The sequence below is a fragment of the Pristis pectinata genome, chromosome 17 (genome assembly GCF_009764475.1).
Source record: "Pristis pectinata isolate sPriPec2 chromosome 17, sPriPec2.1.pri, whole genome shotgun sequence".
Taxonomy (NCBI): domain Eukaryota; kingdom Metazoa; phylum Chordata; class Chondrichthyes; order Rhinopristiformes; family Pristidae; genus Pristis; species Pristis pectinata.
In genome coordinates, this window is record NC_067421.1 from 10781013 (window position 1) to 10801530 (window position 20518).

At 40.8% G+C, this 20518-nt stretch overlaps 1 protein-coding gene across 4 annotated transcripts in view; it reads left to right on the top strand.

Annotated features, from left to right (window-relative positions):
* Positions 1-14237, top strand: part of septin5a (septin 5a) — a 79960-nt gene extending 65723 nt beyond the window's left edge. For all 4 annotated transcript variants that reach the window (XM_052031988.1, XM_052031990.1, XM_052031991.1 and 1 more), the window contains 8 exons: positions 390-513; positions 4797-4931; positions 6563-6680; positions 7744-7845; positions 8763-8859; positions 10995-11130; positions 12054-12156; positions 13845-14237. In XM_052031988.1, the coding sequence (XP_051887948.1) occupies positions 390-513; positions 4797-4931; positions 6563-6680; positions 7744-7845; positions 8763-8859; positions 10995-11130; positions 12054-12156; positions 13845-13901 (872 nt within the window). In that variant the 3' untranslated portion in view covers positions 13902-14237. The remainder of the gene's footprint in view (positions 1-389; positions 514-4796; positions 4932-6562; positions 6681-7743; positions 7846-8762; positions 8860-10994; positions 11131-12053; positions 12157-13844) is intronic.
* Positions 14238-20518: the final 6281 nt, after the last annotated feature.

The window sequence follows — 20518 nt, forward strand, 5'->3', positions numbered from 1 at the left end:
TTTAGAAGCCCTGCTCAATGAGATACATGTCCAGAGGGAGTCTTGTGCATCAGGGGTCATATGACCTGCCAGGGCCAACATGAGTCTGGCAGGATGTGGCTTCAGTTGTCTCCTGTCAGGATTGAGAATTCTCACTTTACAAATTCTCACAAATGCAGAACATTTACAGCATTTTCTGTTTCTATTTCAGATTTCCAGCCTCTGCAAGATTTTCCTTTCACATTAATAACCTTCACTTCATGAATTAATGTTAATGGTGTGACAAACTAATCAGACATCTATGATTCATCAAAATTGTCTAATGCATAGATCAGACGAGTTGTGGATGAGTAGGGAGATTGCAATATATTCTAATTGATCTTTACCTTATCCTCATCTTTATTTAACAGAGAGGATCAACCAAACAGTGGAGATTATAAAACACACAGTGGACATTGAAGAGAAAGGTGTCAAACTAAAGTTGACGATAGTTGATACACCTGGATTTGGAGATGCAGTGAACAACATACAAAGGTAAGCTTATGTGCTGCCAATGGTGAACTTCACACAACTGTATGGGAATAAGGAATTCTGTTCCCAAGGAGCAGGATGATAGAAGGTTTCAAAACTCAGATTGGTGGATCTTTTCCTTGAACTGGAATACTAAGGGTTACATAGCAAGCTAGGTTAAGATACTGAATCTTCCAGGAATGAGCTGAATAGCCAACTTCTGTTGTTCTGTAAGGAAGTATTACATAATGTTTGCAGTTGGATTCAAGCCAAAAGATTTGTACTGATGTTTAAGCTATATAGTAGCATAAACCATAATCCTTCCCGCTCTACCATTGCATCATGTTGGCCTGGAGGTTTTGCTGGTAATGTTGGGAAACCATCACCAATTGCCAACATTACCCTGTGAAACTGATGTCACCAGTGGAATTTCTGCCCATGCATAATTTAGGATGGAAATGCCAAAGTTGCTCTCAGCGGGTGTGCTGTTTGCAGCCCCGTCCATTGCAGTCAAGGGAAGTCACTGGAACTGGTGTTAATGTAAGCAATTTCCAAACAAGATGAGCAGGGTTATGGGGAAGGGATAGGAAAGTGAGGTCAGCCATGAATGGCAGGGCAGACTCAACTGGCTGAACAACCTACTCCTGTTTCCACTTTATATGGGTCTTATAATCTTAAGGTCTGAACATGCCCTGAAAATGTTACTCTTTTTTTCCTTATCTGTGAGGATTGAATGCTTTACCAAACTGCAGGGCACAGTGATGGATTAATGGCGCCTCTGAATTTTTTCACCATATTTGTAGTTCTTAAACCAGGCCTCAATACTGAAGTCAGGATTTCTACAAGAAGGACGTACATCAGCAAACTTTAGTCAGAATGTCCACATAGAATCAGAGTAGTGAAAGTTGTTCTGTTCTCTTGCCTGGAATATGTCAACAGCTTAACCCCTCTGCCTTGTGTGCAGGGAGAGCTGAGCTTTCACTTGCTGAATCATGAATTAACCCTCTATTGTCTGGCAGCTCTGTGGAATTTATGGCTGCTCTCAGCTGTCCACTTTATCTGTGTAATGTGATACGAACACTTACTTCCGTTGCAGTAAAGGAACTTTGGAAGGAGCAGTGCAAAATGTGCAGTCAAAATAAGCACTCATTAAGAAATTAAAAAATGGTACACATTTTACTTCTTTGCATCAAGACCTGCATCTCATTAAATACAGCTGTTCTTTATAAACAAGTTTAAAATTAGAGTCCAAATCAGCGTTCTTGATATCCTGGGCACCAAGAACATTAGGACTCCTTTGTACTTACTGTGCAATCCCCACATTAAGGGGGGAAAATCCATTTAAACCCCCCCCCCCCCCGCAAAATGTTGGGGAAGTGCTCCAGAGAATTGGGATTCACAGCTGTCGACGAGTTGCTTCATCTTTTCATGGGTTAGGAGACAAGGAGACTGTTTGTCCCCATTCCTGCTGAGCCACATGAACACTGCCTCCACTGGCCCGAATGATACTATAGTCTTGTGCAGTTATTTTGCACTGCCCCTGACAATTGGATTAGTTCCCTTACTCTACCTGAAGTAAGTTTTAGCATCACATTACAGGAAGGAATGCTTTCATATACCAAAAGGTGAGGACGTCCCAAACTCTATTATGGCCAAGTAATACTTACTGATTTCTCACTGTAACCTTGGCAGAAATAATCAGACTGAAAGCAGCCATTTCCCCTGGGCTTTTTGTAGGTTTCCATTTGCAATCAGAGCAGAATTTGCTGAGCTTTGTTGTGTCTATGTGGAAGTGTAGCAAGCAGTGTGTTCTTAGTAAAGTCTGACAAAGCAATGCACTGACTAACTAGATAATGATGAGTTGAGGGTCTTTGTTAGGTGTTAAATGGTGGCCATGACATCATGTGATCTCCTTTGCCCCTTTTTGAAATGGTGAGGGGGAGACAAGCCATTGTTTTAACAGAGGAGCGTACAAAAGTGACAGACCACCAGTGGCTGTATGAAGAAGACAAAGCAATAAAAATCCTTGACCATTCAGCAGGGGGGGGGAAAGAGTTCTGGGAAAAATTAATTCAGTGAGAAACCAGTGACCATGAAAGTTATTGCCCAATATTTCACCTACATCTTGTAGTGGTTATTGTCAGTTCTAGTCAAGGACTCTTCCAGTTTCCCAATGAGCATGTGCATGATTCCACATTGCCACATGCGCCAGCAACTTATTTCAAAGGTGAAAACTCCTGAACATAAACCTAGTTCTGTGCTTAGGCATTTTGTATCTGTATCCCTTGGTTCACCCTAATCTGCCTACTTCAAACAGTTTTTCCATACAAATATGCTTTCATTAATCTGGGCATTCATACCGTAAAAAGGCCCAGCCCTGTAAACTAATCCTGGCTAAGGATTTTCAGCAGGATGTCACTGCTCCTTTTCCAGACCATTTTAGAAACTCCATCAAAATTTTTCACTGAATTCCTCTGCTCATTGGACGTCCAGAAACCTCCTCTGCCCTTCCCACGTGTATTGCCCTGTTATTGAGCTCCTCTGTCCCCCACCACCATCCCATTGGAGATGGCAACTGCATGAAGACATCTGATTTGCTGCAAAGGAACTCAAAGACAAGCTTTCTGACCAGTGGAAAATCAACCTGGTTGTGTTACACTTATTGGTGCTGACATTCTAACAGTGTTCTAGTCATCCTCCACTACAGTCAGACTCTCTAAACTCTGTGTCAGAAGATCACGGGTTCATGCCCCCTCCGGAGAGTTTGAGCACAAAAATCCGGGCAAGCACTTCAACTGCAACAGGAGGTGCCTTCTTTCATTGAGTCATACAGCAGGGAAACAGGTCCTTTGGCCCACAGTGTCCTTACTGACCATCAAACATCCATTTACACTAAACCTAAGCTAATCCCACTCTATTCTCCAAATATTCCTTTCACTTTTCCCCAGATTTTACCACTCAGCTGCACTGAAGGCAGTTTACTGTGGCCAATTAACTTGTCAACCCGCATGCCTTTGGGATGTGGGAGGAAACCGGAGCACACAGAAGAAATCCGTAGTGGTCAAAGGCAGAAGGTGCAAACTCCATGCAGACTGCACCAGAGGTCAGGATTGAACTTAGGTCACTGGAATTGTGAGGCTGCAGCTAAACCAACTGCATCACTCTGCCGCCACTAATGGGATGAGTGGATCCCGTCTGTTTTCTCAGGTGGACATGGAAGATCCCCTGACACCACGGGTTGAATGCTGGAAAGTGGGATTATTATGGATAAACACATGATGGCCAGCATGGACATGGTGGGCTGAAGGGCCTGTTTCCCTGTGTATGACTCTATGGGTCAATGACAGTTTCACGGAATAGCAGGCGAGTTACTGCCAGGCACCTGATAAATATTAATCAATCAATCAGCAGCAGGAAATCTGGTTGTATTAGGTTCCTCTTTATGAGAGACTACTTTCCACAAATAGGCTGCAGTTTGGGTAAATGATGAATCTAGTCTTTCAAATGAAGCATTAGTAGACACAAAGATGCCCCAGTGTCATCCAACAAAACAGCAGCAAAGGTTCTCCTGTTCCAGAGATGCACAACAGGTGAAGTCTGAATAATAATAAAAGACAAATGATACTTAAAAATGTACACTTTTTATTCCCAAATATCAAGCACACACCACTGGTACTCACAGGGCACAGAAAAGCCTCAATGGTTCACTATCGATGCTGCAAGCATTTCTCCAAGACCACTTGGTGTCTAAGGGGCACGTACGACAATGACATTTTGCACCCTGCTAGACAGGTGCCAAATATTCCCATTTGCATTTATTATGCCACTGTGGGACATAAATGGGATGCATAGTCAGATTACGGTAACTGTATAGAGCATCCAGATTAATTCTGGACAAAGAGCTGGACAGAGACAGGGATGATAGGACAATGAGTAAGAGGGAGATTGGTGCTTGACAGAGGAATGCCAGGGGATGATGAGGGATTCCATGTGGATAATGACACGAGGCTGCAGAAAGTCGAGTGGAGAGGCTGGTCGAGTCTCATTCTGTACCACCTTCAGTTCCTGAATTCTGTTTCATAGGCTTTAATACTACATCAGAGAGCTTGAACAATAACAAACACAGCTGAAAGTGGGGTCAGCAGCCTGCATGCCTTGCCTTGATCCCACACTTCCAGAGGTTGTAAATCAGTCTCTAATGGACCAGGAGGAAACCTCACCAGCTTCATCTCTGTTTTGCCGACCGTTGTGAGCCCACTTTCCATTAAAAGAGATCTCATTGACCTCATTCTCTCCTTTTGTGGCAGCTGGAAGCCCATAGCAGACTACATTGACCAACAGTTTGAGCAGTATTTCCGAGACGAGAGTGGCCTAAACCGGAAGAACATTCAGGACAACCGTGTCCACTGCTGCCTGTATTTTATCTCTCCCTACGGACACGGGTAAGAGGGAGAGTTGGGCTGGAGAATACTAGTTTTGTGTGAGTTCTTTCTGTTGCTCAACAAGTTGAGGTGGGTACTGGGGTGAATAATGCTGTGGGGGTGGTGGAGGAGGGAGCTGTGAGGAGAGTGGTCTGAGCCTTTGATAGAGATTGAAGTAATCAGGGAGACAATGGGTTTCTGGAGTGTATTCAGAGTAGTTTCCTGCACTAAAGCCAATCGGGGCAAGGCATGCAAGGTTTAATAATGTGTAATAAACCACATCACAGCCTAATAGTGTATAAACATTTAACAAATAATGATGAAAATATATGAGTTCAAAGTTGTGTTTGAAAGAGAAAATTGTGACACAGCTACTACAATGAGACCAAAAATGTTCACACTAAACTGGACATATCTGTTAATGGGTAAAATGCAAAAGTCAAAAGTTGTCCAAAAAAAGCATATTGAGTCTTGGAAGGAGTTTACCAGAACAAAATCTGGATTGCAACGGTTAGAAAGACAGATTGGGAAATATCACCTGGAGTCTGGAGGTTTAAGAGGGGGATTTGATCGGCTTTCAACATGTTAAGTGAAACTGATGGAGTAGATAGGGAGAAAATATTCTTTTCAGTGGGGTTTCTAGGGCCATGGATTTATGGTGTAAGGATAAGGTAGGCTGTTTAGAAATAAAGTTGGGAAACACTTCAAAAAAGGTGGTAGGTATCTGGAACTTTCTTTTGTAAGTGATAATCAATAAATTCAGTTGCTAATCTGAGATTGATAGCTTTTGTTAACCAAGGCATATGGATAAAGAAAGTATATGGATTTGGGTCACAGATTACTTATGGTGTCACTGAATGGTGAAGCAAATTCAAAGGCCTACTCCTGTTCCAAAGCTCCTATGGGTGGGAAATGCCTGGAGATCCTGCTAACTAAGAGATTGATCCTCACTCATCAAGGACTCATGATAAATTGGAATGCTGGGGACTGTGTGTTTGCAGGACTTAGCTGAATTTGATCACTGGGAGTGAAGGCATGTGTCTCCTGGATGTGATGGTACCAGGGTTCCATTGAACTTTCTGTTTCTGATTTTTTTTAGTCTTGGGGAATTTATGGTCTTCAATTTACCTTGCAAAGAACTTGGGATTTGTATTAAAGATGGTCCATCTATGTGAAGATATTTTAGGCCCACATTGTGGGTATGGAGGAGGGCTGGTGTTCTGTGATTAATTTATTCTGCTTTATCTTTGGGGAGAGTTTATAGGACTTGGGTATTGGACTCGTTTTACAAAGGGTGCCCATAGGACCAGTCCTGGGCCGGTTGGGTCTGGTTGATGTTTGAGACAACCTTGCAAGACATTGGCAGAGAAATCCTTACAGCAGTTGGTAAAGACTGCTACAAGAAGTTAAGTTTGCTTATCTTTACATTTTTACATGGGATCTGGAAGAACAACATTATTCCTTGAAACAGTGCAGTGACTACGCACTTGCACTGGAGAGTGATCACATCATCTCTGGTCCATGTTTAGTCTTTGAGATCAGATTTTCCTTTTCTGCATTTTAATTTCTCTGGGGGTCTATGGATGTGATCTGTCATTCTCTGTGGGGAGGGATAACCGTGGGTGTAATTTATTCCATCTCTTTGGGCATAGGCTGCGGCCACTGGACACGGAGTTTATGAAGGCGTTACATCAGAAAGTGAACATTGTACCGGTGATTGCAAAAGCGGACTCGCTCACTCCCATCGAGGTGAAGAAACTCAAGGAGAGGGTGAGAAAAATCATTCATAAGATAACAATGCCTCAACGATAAAAAATCAGCTCCCACAGACAGAAAACACATGCTCAATATTACTGTCGATATCATATCCAGGGAAGTATGGCACATTGTGGTCAGCAAGCTGTGACATCAACAGCCCATATTGTTAGTCAATCACAGGTTAAACATATCATTTGGTTTGGAATTCTATTACATTTACAACATTGGCCTTCACGCGATAATGTGGAAAATTGTCCAGATATGTCCTGTTCAAAAAAAAGCAAGACAGATCCAATCTGGCTAGTTACTGCCCAATCAGTCTTCTCTCAATCATCTGCAAAGTGATGGAAGGTTTCATCAACAACATTGTCAAGCAGCACATGCAAACCCAGGGCTTCCATAACTTTGAAATTTCCAGTCCTTTTTATAAATCTCTTTGTGGAGTCCTCAGCTATGGCCCCATTCTCACTGCTCAGTCCACCACCTCTGCAACATTTGCAATCCATTCTGTAGTTTGCACTTTTAATTTCTCCGAATATGATGGATTGTGGCATCTGGCTCTTCACCCGGAAGCTGTGCCACGTTTGGTGTCAGTGTCTCTGCCCATCATAACAAAAACAGAAAATGCTGGAGAAACATAGTTACCAGGTTGAAAGGTCTGACAAAGGATCTTCAACTTTAAATGTTAACTCTGTTTCTCTTCCCACAGATGCTGCCTGACCTGCGGAGTATTTCCAGCATTTTCTGTTTTTATTTCAAATTTCCAGCGTCTCCAGTTTTTTTTTGATTTTCCCCATCCATCATGCTGAAAGAGTCTGGAATTCTTGTTCTACCTTCCGCTTCCTTTTTCCATCTTGTCGTGTCTTGATCAATTACCTCAAACAACCTCCCTGATCACTCCTTTGTTCAATTCTGTATCTTCATCCTGACTCTTAACCAATGTCTGTTACTCTTGAAGCTCATTATCTTGTTTCACTATGTCATACATCCTTGTCGTTATTGTCAATTTGAACAATTTCTCAATCAGTTTTACTTCTCTATTAACTGTACAATGTTTTTCCCTGTTCCAATGTAGATTAGAGATGAAATTGAACAATACGGAATTAAAATATATCAATTTCCAGAGTGTGACTCTGATGAAGATGATGAGTTTAAAAAGCAAGATAAAGAATTAAAGGTAAGGTGAAATTCCAGGAATATGAAACCTTAAGGAAGGTGGCAGAAGAGGAGGTCCTTTTAGAAAGAATCAGGGTTTGCATGCAACAGCAGCAGATCCTGGGGAAGGGAAATGTTGCAACAAACAATCTGCTGGAGGAACTCAGTGAATTAAGCAACATCTGAGGTGGGAAAGGAATTGCTGACACTTTGGGTCGAAACACCGACAATTCCTTACCCCCCCCACAGATGCTTCACGACCTGCTGAGTTCATTCAGTAGGTAGCTTGTTGCTCCAGATTCCAGCATCTGCAGTCTCTGGTGTCTCGAAGGGAAATGTTGCAATGAGGACAACTACAGCTGAGCTAACTCCAACTATAATCACTGCCCTGATAGAATAGCTCTGATTCAAATCCTGACTGGAGACAGTGGGATGTTCCCCAGTTCTATCTTCCTAAAGCTGGATAGGACCTCAATTCCATCCTTCTTTAGATTCGCTTGGGCCCAGGATGCAAAGTAATTTAAGGATCCTGCTATAATGTAGAATTCTAAAACCACGAGGATTACAACATTACAAGGAATTTACCAAATTAGGAAGGGAATTTGATTCTTCTCCTCATCTATTGATAAACTTTGTAATTAATGTTGCTTTGATTGTTATTGGGAGAGGTAATATTCCGTGATAAGGTCTATAATTATGGCCCAGATTGCCAATACACCCAGGAACATGTTCCTTTATCTTCTCCTTGCTCTGGCTGTACTTATTAATTAATTCCATGTCGGGAGAAATTAGGGCAAGTCAGTCAGTGGAGTAAGACTTTAGTAAACAGGTGCTGGTCTTGTATTATTATCTTTTAGTGAGGAATTCCACTGTTTTTCTTTCACCTTTCATTTTATCCGTCCTGCTGAACACCATTTTCCTACATCTGATTGATTACAGGAGAGCATTCCATTTGCAGTTATCGGCAGCAACACAGTGGTGGAGGCTCGTGGTCAGAGGGTCCGTGGGCGACTGTATCCATGGGGCATTGTAGAAGGTGAGCAGGCTCTGGGAGCAGAAGGTGAGCCAGCCTGACTAGCCCTGCTCCAGGTGGCCATGAGATGTTGGCATTTAAATCTTTGAGGAGAGAAGTAAATTACCTATTCTGTCCTTAAGTGGAATTTTTTGCAAACACAATATTGGCTGTTCTGAAAATTATCAGAAATATAGATGTCAAAATAACTCAGTTTGTATAAAGGTAAAGTGAAGAGCATTTTCTAGTGAATCTGGCACCATTATACATAAGGAAACTGCATGACACTGAACAAAGTTCAATAAATTACAGTGTCTCACACTAATCCCCACTCAGCTTACTTCAGCAAAGGCAGCTGTCTGGATGGTATCAGTTGTCTTTGTACAAATTTGCTTGGAAAAGGAACAAACCAGCCACTATCTCTGCTGCTTTACTGGTAACCAATGGTCCCTACTAAGAGAAGCCCAAGCCCAGGGATAAAAACAGGTTTGAACTACTGGTACCATTCCCATCAAGTAACCCCTGGTCACTGTATAAAGAATTGCATGTTAGGATTGATCACTTCAATTGGTTACTGAAGGGTTGATCTGGATGGAGGACCATAACTTGACAGCAGCTGTTAGGACATGAGGGGAAAAATATGGAAAACAAGGCAACAAGATGAGTTTATGCCATGGCAGTTAAAATATTTCATTTACCTCACAAAATGGGAACAGAAAGAAAGAGTGGCACACATGAATCAATCTAATGCCAGCAATATCCTAACGTGGGCCATGAAGGAAGGAGAAGACATTGATGGTAGCAGCTGGAAGGGGCACTGGCAAGAAGAACTCCCATAGATGTATTATGTTCCATTGAGCACCGTCCGTACCATTTGGAGGCAAAGGTTAGACTTATCGTGTCGAGTTTCTGCTTTGGACACAGTTCAAGAAATGGCACCTAGGTATGTCTGAGATTGAGCTGGTTAGATTAAAGGTCAAAGGGTACAATTTTCACCTTGGAAAATTGTGCCCAAACCTGCATCCGTTCAGAGAAATGTTTATTTTTAAGTTTCCAGTCACATCATTTACATATTTATGGAATACAAAAACTGCCATGAACCGATGATGTTGGGCAGTGTTTTAAAAGCTAATTAATTATTACTTTTAAATTGTTTTACAAGGTATTCATTGATATGTTTAAACATGCCAATGGTGCTATTAGATAACTACTACTGAAAATGGGCTTATCACACACAGAAAGCACACACATTTTAGCGCACAATGTCAATGCAACATCTGTGATAAACTGATTCTAAGTTATGACCCTCAAGAAAAAAGTTTGAGATGATTTGCAATTTGAAAGGGCACAGTGGTTAATTACTTAGCATTTTAAATGCAATTCATTCAGTTTTCCCTTTTTGTGTCATTGTTCCCATATGAACTCTTAGAGCATAAGAATATAAAGATATAAAAAGCAGAAGCTGCTGTAGGCCATTTAGCTTCTCAAGCCTGCTCCACTATTCAATAAGATAATGTCAAAAGCATAAATGCTGATGCTTTGGGGTTTCCTTGAATCTTCCAGACATTCAAGAGCAACCTATTTATATCTGAAACTAATATAATAGAATCATCTTAAGCTAGGACATAATTGACTTGCAATGAGCTAAAATGTCCATCTCAATAAATTTCTCTATCCAAAATGAAAGCAATTTATACTGACAAAAAACAACTAATTAATGCTCTCTTTCCTGATGATCACTCTTCAGCATCATTGTTGGGACTGTGTACCAGCCAGTTCTTAACACTGAATAATTTTTGCCGAGTCTTTGGCTTTGTACGGCATTCCTGCCTTCAAGGCAGGATCTGTAATGTTTGAGCTCCACCTGCCAGTGCAGCTGGAACCTTAACTTGGTAATTTTGGTCGACGTGCAGTGAAATATTTGAATCCAGTAGGTGGGTGAGTGTGGGCGGACCTTCTTTCCACCCGTTATTGAGTGAAAACCCATAAAGCTCTCCATCGTGGGTCAGTGCAGTCATAGAAGGTGTGTTCTTGCTGCACTGATCAGCTTGCAGGTCCCCCCATTGCTTCACCAGAGCGTTTAAAAAAATATAGAAAATCTGCCATTTGCTTGGGAATGCAGCCATACATTTTTGGTTCCTTGTTTATTTTACCTACAGTGGAGAACCAGGCACACTGTGACTTTGTGAAACTGCGGAACATGCTGATCCGAACGCACATGCAGGATCTGAAGGATGTGACCTGGGACGTTCACTATGAGAACTTCAGAGCTAGATGCATCCAGGAAATGACCAGGTTCGTTTTCTTTCTCTCTTTCATTCATCTTCCCATTGGGAACTACATCCACCTGGGAATTAAGATTTGTCCTGTCGATTGGTGCTGCTGCAGGCACAGTGGTCTCCTTTCCTAAGGAAGGAAGTGCTAGAGAGAGCACAGAGAAGATTCACCAGATTGGTTCCTGGGTGGTGTGTCTGCTTTTTGCCTTGAAGTGAAATAAACATAAATTTCACCATGCTGAGATTATATTGATGCACTTTATTAGTTTTATCATTTGCCTCAGTACACAGACAGTGACCCAGATGCAGCAGATTGTAATTCTATCCCATTCCTGCTTTAACTTCATGAAGCATTGTACAGAGCAATGTGAAAGCTGAATTTATCAGCATCGCATTTCACCTTTTGAATGAAATTACATCCAATTGTGTATCGTGTGGATGAAATACCATGGATGCTGACTCAGCCATAGGATTGTCTGGACCGTTTGGCTCATGTCTTGAACATAGGAAAAAGAGTGTAGTCCTTTAACAAAAATAGCCTTTTTAGGCACTGAGTGGGTAGAATTTCCATGGAAGTCCATATCATTCAATTAACCCACTTCCTTGAATTTCTATCACTCCTTTGCGGAGGGTTCGGAGAACTCCTTGCAAGAATTCCTCACATGCTTTGCCCTGATAAATTGAAAAGAATCAACGAGTGGCCCTGAAGTTCACAGGGGTTTCTCATGAGTCCCCTCTTGCAACACAGGGGATCCACACCAAACCTTCAGATTAAACTGTTGGCAATTTTTCATGGGGAGTTTCATTCACCTCATGTTCTTGAGCTTGAATGTGTGGACTTTCAAGATCAGAGTTCCTTTTATTATTTCCAATGAGATATTATAAAACTACAAACCACACTGAATAAAGCCACTGAGTTTTTTCTTACTTTAATTTACACAGTAAGTTAACCCAGGACAACCGAGCAGAAAGTCCTCTCCCCATCCTACCAGTGCCAACTCCGGATGCAGAGACAGAGAAACTGATCAAAATGAAAGATGAAGAGGTGAGTATCTGAGGTGTGAAGTCCAGGTCATGTAGCTGAATAGTCTGCGACAATATAAAGTCTGTTACCAGTGGCCATCTGTGTGAGTGGGCTTGTCAGGAAATGTTGTGACTTTAGTGTTTAATTTTGTTTGGTGTCCTTTTTTGTCATTCATACATTTGCAATGAACTGTTTCTGAGAGATGACAAGAAATAATCATTTGCTAATGAATCCAGATGAGACTTTGCCACGAGAAGCGTGACTATGGATTCACCAACTATGGGCAGTGCCATTCAAGTGGGATTGGTGGTGAAGTTTTGTTCCCTCCCAGTGCTCCTGAGTTTGTAATGACTGTCTGGCTATCAAGAAGCTACCGTTTCAATTCTCAGCTGGATATGAATCTGGCTTTGCAAATTTGTTGCGCATTATAGAAACCATTCAATTTTGATTTGTTATTGGTAATAGTTTATTATTGTCACATGTGCCAAGATATCATGAAAGGCTTTTGTTTGTGCGCCATCCAGACAGATCGATTAAATCATCAGCTGTATAAAACTTTGGTTAGGATGCAATTAGAGTATTCTGTTCAGCTGTGGTCGCACATTACAGGAAGGATGTGGAGGCTTTGGACAGGGTGCAGAAGAGGTTTGCCAGGATGTTGCCTGGATTAGAGGGTATTAGCTATAAGAAGAGTTTTCTCTGGAGTGGTGGAGGCTGACGGGAGACCTGATAGAAGTTTATAAAATGATGAGAGACATGGATAGCGTAGATAGTCAGATTTTTTTTCCCAGGGTAGAAATGTCAAATACTAAGGAGCATAACTTTAAGGTGAGAGGAGGTAAGTTTAAAGGGGATGTGTGGGGCAAGTTTTCAACACAGAGTGGTGGGTGCCTGGAATGCAATGCCAGTGGCGGTGGTGGAAGCAAATATGATAGTGGCAGTTAAGAGGCTTTTAGATAGGCACATGATTTGGATCAGGCAGGCAGAAGGGATTAGTTTAATTTGGCATCATGTTCGGCAAAGGCATTGTGGGCTGAAGGGCCTGCTTCCTACTGTCCTATGTTCTATGTCTGATGTTCAATATCCCCTGCTTAGCACTGACTGCAGGACAGTGCTGGGATGTTTCTGGATATCTGCTGAATGCAGAAGTCCCAAAATCAATGGCCGAGCTCCACCAGGCATTTTCCCTGGCGCCCTGTCCACCACTGACTCTGAGATTCCGCAGCATTTATGCACGCGCACGGAAATCTTCTCAGAGATCAGGCGTAGATCACATATGTTCTGTGTTCCAGAAAGTAAAATCAGACACATTTGATAATACTATGCCGACCCACACACCAGCTTTAAAGCTTGGGTAGCAAGTAGAACATTACCCTTTGGTCTCTGGCTTGATGAGGGAACCAAGTTGTGACCAGGGAACTTCCATGTCATAGCTATAAAGATAATTCCTCATGTCATCTGCCAGTCTTCATAGTAAGTGAATATCATTTAATTTCACGTAACATGCAATACACTCGGCTATCTGGATATTTCATTATCTGAATATCATTGTTCCCAAACTCTTTAGGCATTCGTTATCCCAGTGTAAGGGTTGTATGGATGTTGAACCAGTGTGCAGTGGTCCGTGGTGGAGAAAGCATTGCTGCTGCTTGTTGCTGATGCGCAGCAGTGCCTAATTCAGCTCAGTAATTGTGCCTTCCTTTCTGCAGCTCCGGCGAATGCAGGAAATGTTGCAACGAATGCAACAGCAAATGCAAGACCAGTGAGTGATGGACTGAAACTGAGCAAAGAACAAAGACTCACCTCTTCAGCCAAATCTGACAGGAATGAGGAAGGCGACACCAGACACAGGGCAAGCCCATGGGGGAAATGCACTGTACAGAACGTGTCACGTGTTTCCTGTTATACTCTAGAGACAGCTCAAGGGTCACCTTGTGTCTGGCCTACCTGTATAGTGCCACCATATAATTTACATATCCTGCTTGTTTGTTTGGGTTTGTATTTAATATCTTGTCAGTACAATTTAAGAACATTCAGAGGCATATCTGCATTGGAATGCTTATGTGGAAAATATTCTTTACTAATAAATGTTTTCAAATGGGTCTGACTTCAGGCAGTGGGCTATTATTAAAGGTAAGGGGTACACGTGCTGGGCAGCGAATAATTTTGTACACTTTGACATCCAAGCTATTCTGCAAACCTCAGAGAAAAGGCAAAAATTATAGTTTGCATTGTTCTTTGAGATTTGACCAAATTCCTGCTAGGTTTACAACAGGAGACTAGAGAAACCCTTGGATACTCCAGGGCAGAATTGCACAAAGCTCTGATATGCCTGAAAACCTATCCTTCAACATCATCATAAGAACATAAGAACTTGTCCCTCAGTGATATTTACCAGCACAATCCCATATTCCTTGGTCCTCTTAAGGTCCAGAAGTCTATCTCTCAATGTTTTCAAGGAACAATGATCAAGCAAATGAAATCTGAACCAGAGTTCAGCTTGGCGATGAGAAGGTTTTATTTGCCTTTCACCGTACATTTTGTACGAGGCTTCTCCCAGCAAAGTTTTGCGTCATGTCAAATGAAGAATTCTCTGCTCTTTTCTGCGACCTCTTACTCCTTTGAGACATTTATTAGAACAAACCCAGTTTGTGCTTCAAAAGGCATGTAATTGTCCTTGGTGATAGATACGAAAAATATAGCACAGTAGTGCTAGTGCATTTTATCCTGCTTCCAACATTCAATTCAATTGATTGTAATGGAGCAGAGTGTTAGAAGCAGAGTCCAAATGTATACACTGCCACATCACACATTTAGCATATGCAACAGGATGCAAATTTCTATGGAAATATCCTTAAACTTCCAGAAGCCTCCACTCAGTGTAAATGGTTAAAAGTGTCAATTTGTACCATTTTCTGAGTGCCTTGGAGAAAGTGCAGCACATATTCACTAGAATTTCACTGTGCTTTCAGTGGTTGTGAGGAAATCATTGAAAGACAGAATAGGCCCAGTATGAACGGTTTACTCTGGTTCCGGTGTTTATACAGGCATGGTTAAAAAGAAAAAGAAATTTCATTTATTTTGCATATTTCAGTAGTACATCCAATGAAACACTTTTAAAATGTAGCCACTGCTGTGTCCTAAGAAAACGCATCTGGTAATTATGTAAATCACGTGGTCTCACATACAGTAATGAGATTAATGACCTATGGTTTAATACAGTGATATTGACTGAGGTATAAATGTTAGCCTGGACACAGGAGAATTCCCTGCCCTTCATTGGATCTTCTGTCCCAACCTTTGAGAGGAAATTCTGTTTTAAAGTTTAAACTTTTCTCAATTTACAGCTTTAGTGTCTTCTTATTTTTTAGATGCAGGCTGGGCTCTCATGTCAAAAGGATGAAGATTTGCTGCCCCCAGACTCAGTTGGTTTCAGTTTCGCTGTAACCATTTGGTACCTATATATTATTAACAGGAGGCTCTCCTGTTGTAACACTACCAATTTTGCTGTAGGTCTCAAAAGAAGTCATACAGTAGAGAAGTCCGATCAAGCTCTAAATTGGAACAGTTTGGCACAGTCTGCCTACCAATGGTACCTTTGTGGCATCTCCAACGACCCAAGCTCTGTTGATTGATTCTGATGAACAGTTCAATTGATATAATGTTACAGTCATTACATAAGTTGTAATGTAAGAGAATGATAAACACATTTGTTAATGATTGGATCAAAAATCTCACTCTTTGCTCAGTCATTCTCTGTCAGGGTCCCTGTGTTTTTCTTTATTTCATCTTCCCGTAACAGGGTGTCTTTACTGCAGGTGCTCTGCATTATAAACCCCTGCAGAGACAATGCAATTTTTTTTTCATTACTTTTATGTACAACATTTTAATATATTTACAAAATGACTGCTGGACCATCCTGAATAAATTAGCATTTTGCTTTTGTTAGCACAGCAATTCCAAACATGATGTTATCGACCATTATTTTGTTTATCAGTAACTTTCACTGGAGGGTCTCACAAAAGTGTATAGGCTTGTATTTGTTTTAAAACAGATTTCAGAATTTGTATCTCCAGCTGTAACCCTTGGCCTTGTGTTGTTAAAATACTGTTCTTATTCCAATACTTGGTGTGCTTTAAGAACAGCAAGGAAAGTAACATATGCTGTGTGACTTTGCAAAGACTTAAAATCTATTAGAAACACTTGCTTGTCACACCAAGCTCCAACAGGGTGACAGAGATAAAATGGGTGAAAAAAACTGCCAACTCATCTATGCTGGTGCATTGTCTGGTTGTTTTTTTGCATCCGGCAGTGTTGATAAGCTGCTTTTGAACTGAAGGACAGGACTATGTGCCAAGTATGTTGTAGCTTTTGCCCTGAACCAGATGAGGAGAGAAATCAAGGAACTGACAGTTTCAATAGGAAGACAGAATTACTACGGAATGAAAAAAAATTATAGATAGGAGAAAGTGCTGTTTTAATTTTAATTTTCAGAATCCATGGTCTTTGCTTTTGATAAGAACTTCCATAGTTTGGCAGATGGAATAGAAATGAGTTAGAATACCAGTGTCTAAATATATCAAAAATCATTTCTGAATTTGGCATCAGCAAAGGAGGCAAGTTCAAAGAAAGATCAGTGCTGTATTAATAATATAACAAAGCAAGATATTGGAGGTTAGCGATTAAAAAATGTTGATCAGAGAACAATTTTATTTAATCATTCTATCCCTGAATGTATGAGATTTGTGTTATAATTTGAAATTTTTCAATTCTTTTTACATTCATATTAAAAAAAACATTCCATGAGGAGATTAACATGTTTATGATTCAAAACTTGTACATAAAAATAGAATACATATGAAGTAGGGTAATTGGCATTAACAGTTGTCTCATAGTTATTGTATGCCATCTGTGGATTAAGTGAAACAGTAATACATTCTCCTGTATCGCCAAAAAATTGCTATGTCTTTAGAAAAATGGGGTGAAACTAATAATAAGTATGTTTATACCTCAATAAAGCATGGGTTGTCACAGAGTGATGTTTAAAAACACTTATGAGAATAGAATAACCCATAATATGTTAAACTATATTTTTATTAGTATTTCTACATAACAAGAGGTTTTGTTTTACCCATATCTGTGTAATGTGGAATGCTTGGGGGAAAAAATTCACTGCAGTGGAAACTCCAGAAATTGCAAACTCAGCTGTTTTGGAGGGTCTCCATTTTCCCAGAAGATTGGCAGGATTCCCTGAGGCTGCCTTCAGATAGATGACCATATAGCCATGGAGAGATAGAGCATAGAAACTGTACCTTTGTCTCACCAAGTCTGCACTAACCTTTAAGCACCATTTTTTTGCTCTAACCCATTCGTACATTCCCAGCAACTCCCACTCATCTACATGCTAGGGGCCATTTACAGAGATCAATTAACCTACCTGCCTGCACATTTTTGGGATGTGGGAGAAAACCAGAGCACCTTGAGGAACCCACACGGTCGCAGGGAGAATATGCAAACTCCACACAGACAGCATCCAAGGTTGGGATGAACCAGAGTCACTGGAGCTGTGAACAGCAGCTGTGCCACTGTGCCACCTAAGGAACTTCTAAGGAAGCTCAATAAATAAGGTGCACAGCAACTGACACCAAATTAACTTTCAATGATGTGATCACTCTGTTGAACTCTATTGCAAAAACATCTGGCTGAGTTCAATGTCTTGGCAGTACTATCAGTGGATAGACTTATATTTCAGAGCACAGAATTAAATATATCTGTGAGATCTGTCATCTCTAAGTCTGCAAATATTAACATCAAATAAATTCTGCCTCCAGTGTTTTGGTGCAACACAGACTATAACATACCCCAAAGGTTACAAGGCATTGTATGCATAAGATACCAGTGTCTTCTGAAGGAACAACAATTTGATCTGTTTGTCCTGAAAGTGAAGTTAGTTCAGACACAGACATATCACAGGTGGTCCTCCATGCTATGGTTTACACATGTCTGTAACTGTGCATTCCCTCTACCCAGTAATCTTGAATCATTTGCTTTTCAAGAATCTATCTTCCTCTGCCTTAAAAATATTCAGAGACTCTACTTCCATCATTCCTTGTATTTGAGAATTCCAAAGATTCCTAACTTTCTGAAAGAACAAAATTCACCCCATTTCTGTCTTAAACGAGCAACCCCTTATTGTAAACAGTGATCCCTTGTTCTAGATTCTCCCACAAGAGGAAACATCATTTCCGCATCCACCATGACCCCTCAGGATCTTTTACATTTCAATTATCCCCATCACTTTCCAAATTCCAGCTGATATCAGCCTAGTCCGTCCAAGTTTTCCTCATAAAATGGCCTTTCATTTCAGGTTTTAGTGTAAATAAACCTCTGACCTGCTTCTTATGTTAACATCCTTAACTAAGTAGAACAATGTTGTGCAGTCAAGATCTCATAAATGTCCCAAATAACTGACACAAGCTCCCTAAATATGAGTTCATTTCCCAAGGCAAAAAATGGTATATTTGTCAGCTTCCGTAAATACTTACTGTACATGCATACTGGCCTTTAGTGAATCTCTGAAGGGAATTTCAGAGTTTGGAGCTTATAAGGGTGAAGGCATGGTTGTACTTAGCTGTGGCTCAGTTAGTAACACCCCAATATTGTGAGTTCAAATCTCATCCCAGAGACTTGAGCAGGTAAGGACATTGAAACTGTACAGATGTACTCATATCAGTGTCACTTACAATGCAGTAAGATTTCCTTACTCTTAGATTCACATACTCTCAAAATAAAGGCGAACATAGCATTTGCCTTCCTAATCATCTGTTGCACCTGCACGTTAGCTGTCAGTGACTCATGTACAAGTGCGGTTAGGAACCTTCAAATATCAACACTTCCCAATTCGTCGTCATTTAAAATTACTCTGCTTTTCTGTTTTGTGCACCAGGCTGTATGACCACCACATTATATTCCACCTGCAACGCTCTTGCTCACTCACTCAGCTTGTCCTAACCCCCTCAAAATCTTCTTACATTCACCTCCACACTTGCAATCCCACCTTGTTTTGTGTTAACATGTCGAAAATCCAAATACACCATACCTATTCTACTAGTCGCATCCTCAATGAGCCCCAGCAGATTAGTTTAAAAGTGATCTTCCTTTCATAAATCCTCTCAGACTCTGCGCAATCTGATTATTCTTTTCAATTTGATTTACTATTACCTCCTTCGTTATAAATTCTAGCATTTTCCCTACCACTGACATTAGGCTAGCAGGATGGTCATTCCTTGTTGTTCTTCTTCTCCTTTCTCAGAGTGTGGCACCTTTCAAACCAAAGGAAAAAATTCAGAAAATATAGAATTTTTGAAGATGATAATGGAGCATCCGCAATCTCTGCACCCTCGAAATCTTCTTACATTCACCTCCACACTTGTAATCCCACCTAGTTTTGTGTTAACTCGTCAAAAATCGAAATACACCATACCTATTGGTTCCCCTTTAACAATTCTACCAGTCACATCCTCAATGAGCTCCAGCAGATCACTCCTTCTGAACTCTGTAATAAGGATCCTTGGGATTTATCAGCTTTCAAGCTCACTAGTACTTATTTCCTTCAGTTCCTTACTACCGTTAGCACCTCGGTTCTTTAATATTTCTGGTAGGTTTTCTGTGTCTTCTGTAAATGCTCCTGTATGTGTCTGGAAGGGGCCCACAGTTGCCCTCACTAGTCTTCACATACCTATAAAACCTTCTACTGTCAGTTCTCTATGTTCCTTGCCAGTCTAATCTTGCCTATTTTTGTTGCAATTCCCTGGTCATCTTATGCTGAGTTCTAAAATGCTTCCAATCCTCAGGCTTACTGCTATTTCTGGCAACTTTACAGGCTCTTCCTTTGATTTAATGTAATCTTCAACTCCTCTTGTAAGCCATGGAGGAATCATATGTTCCTTTTTGGTTTTGGTGTCTTAAAGGAGTATCCTTTTGCAATTTATTTAAATGTTAGCTGTTGTCTGTCCATCACCAAATCTTTCGATGCATTTTCCAAGACAACTGCAGTGAATTCCCCCTTGTACCTTCATTATTTCCTTTGTGAAGATTTAAAACTCCGGTTTTGGATTGAAACACATTACTTTTAAACTCAAATCAAATTCTGTCACAGTATGTGCAATTTTCCTGAGGTATTTTTACGAGAATATCAATTAAATCTGTCATTGCACAAAACAATATCTACCCTCTGATATAGCTCAGCAAACATTATTATGGAAATTAATGATACTATTAAATTTACACTTAGGTGTTGCACATGACAATGTTCACTCCAGTGGATCTCAAAAGGTTTTCCTCACAAACAGCTAGGAACTCTGCCACGTCTGGAAGAGATGTT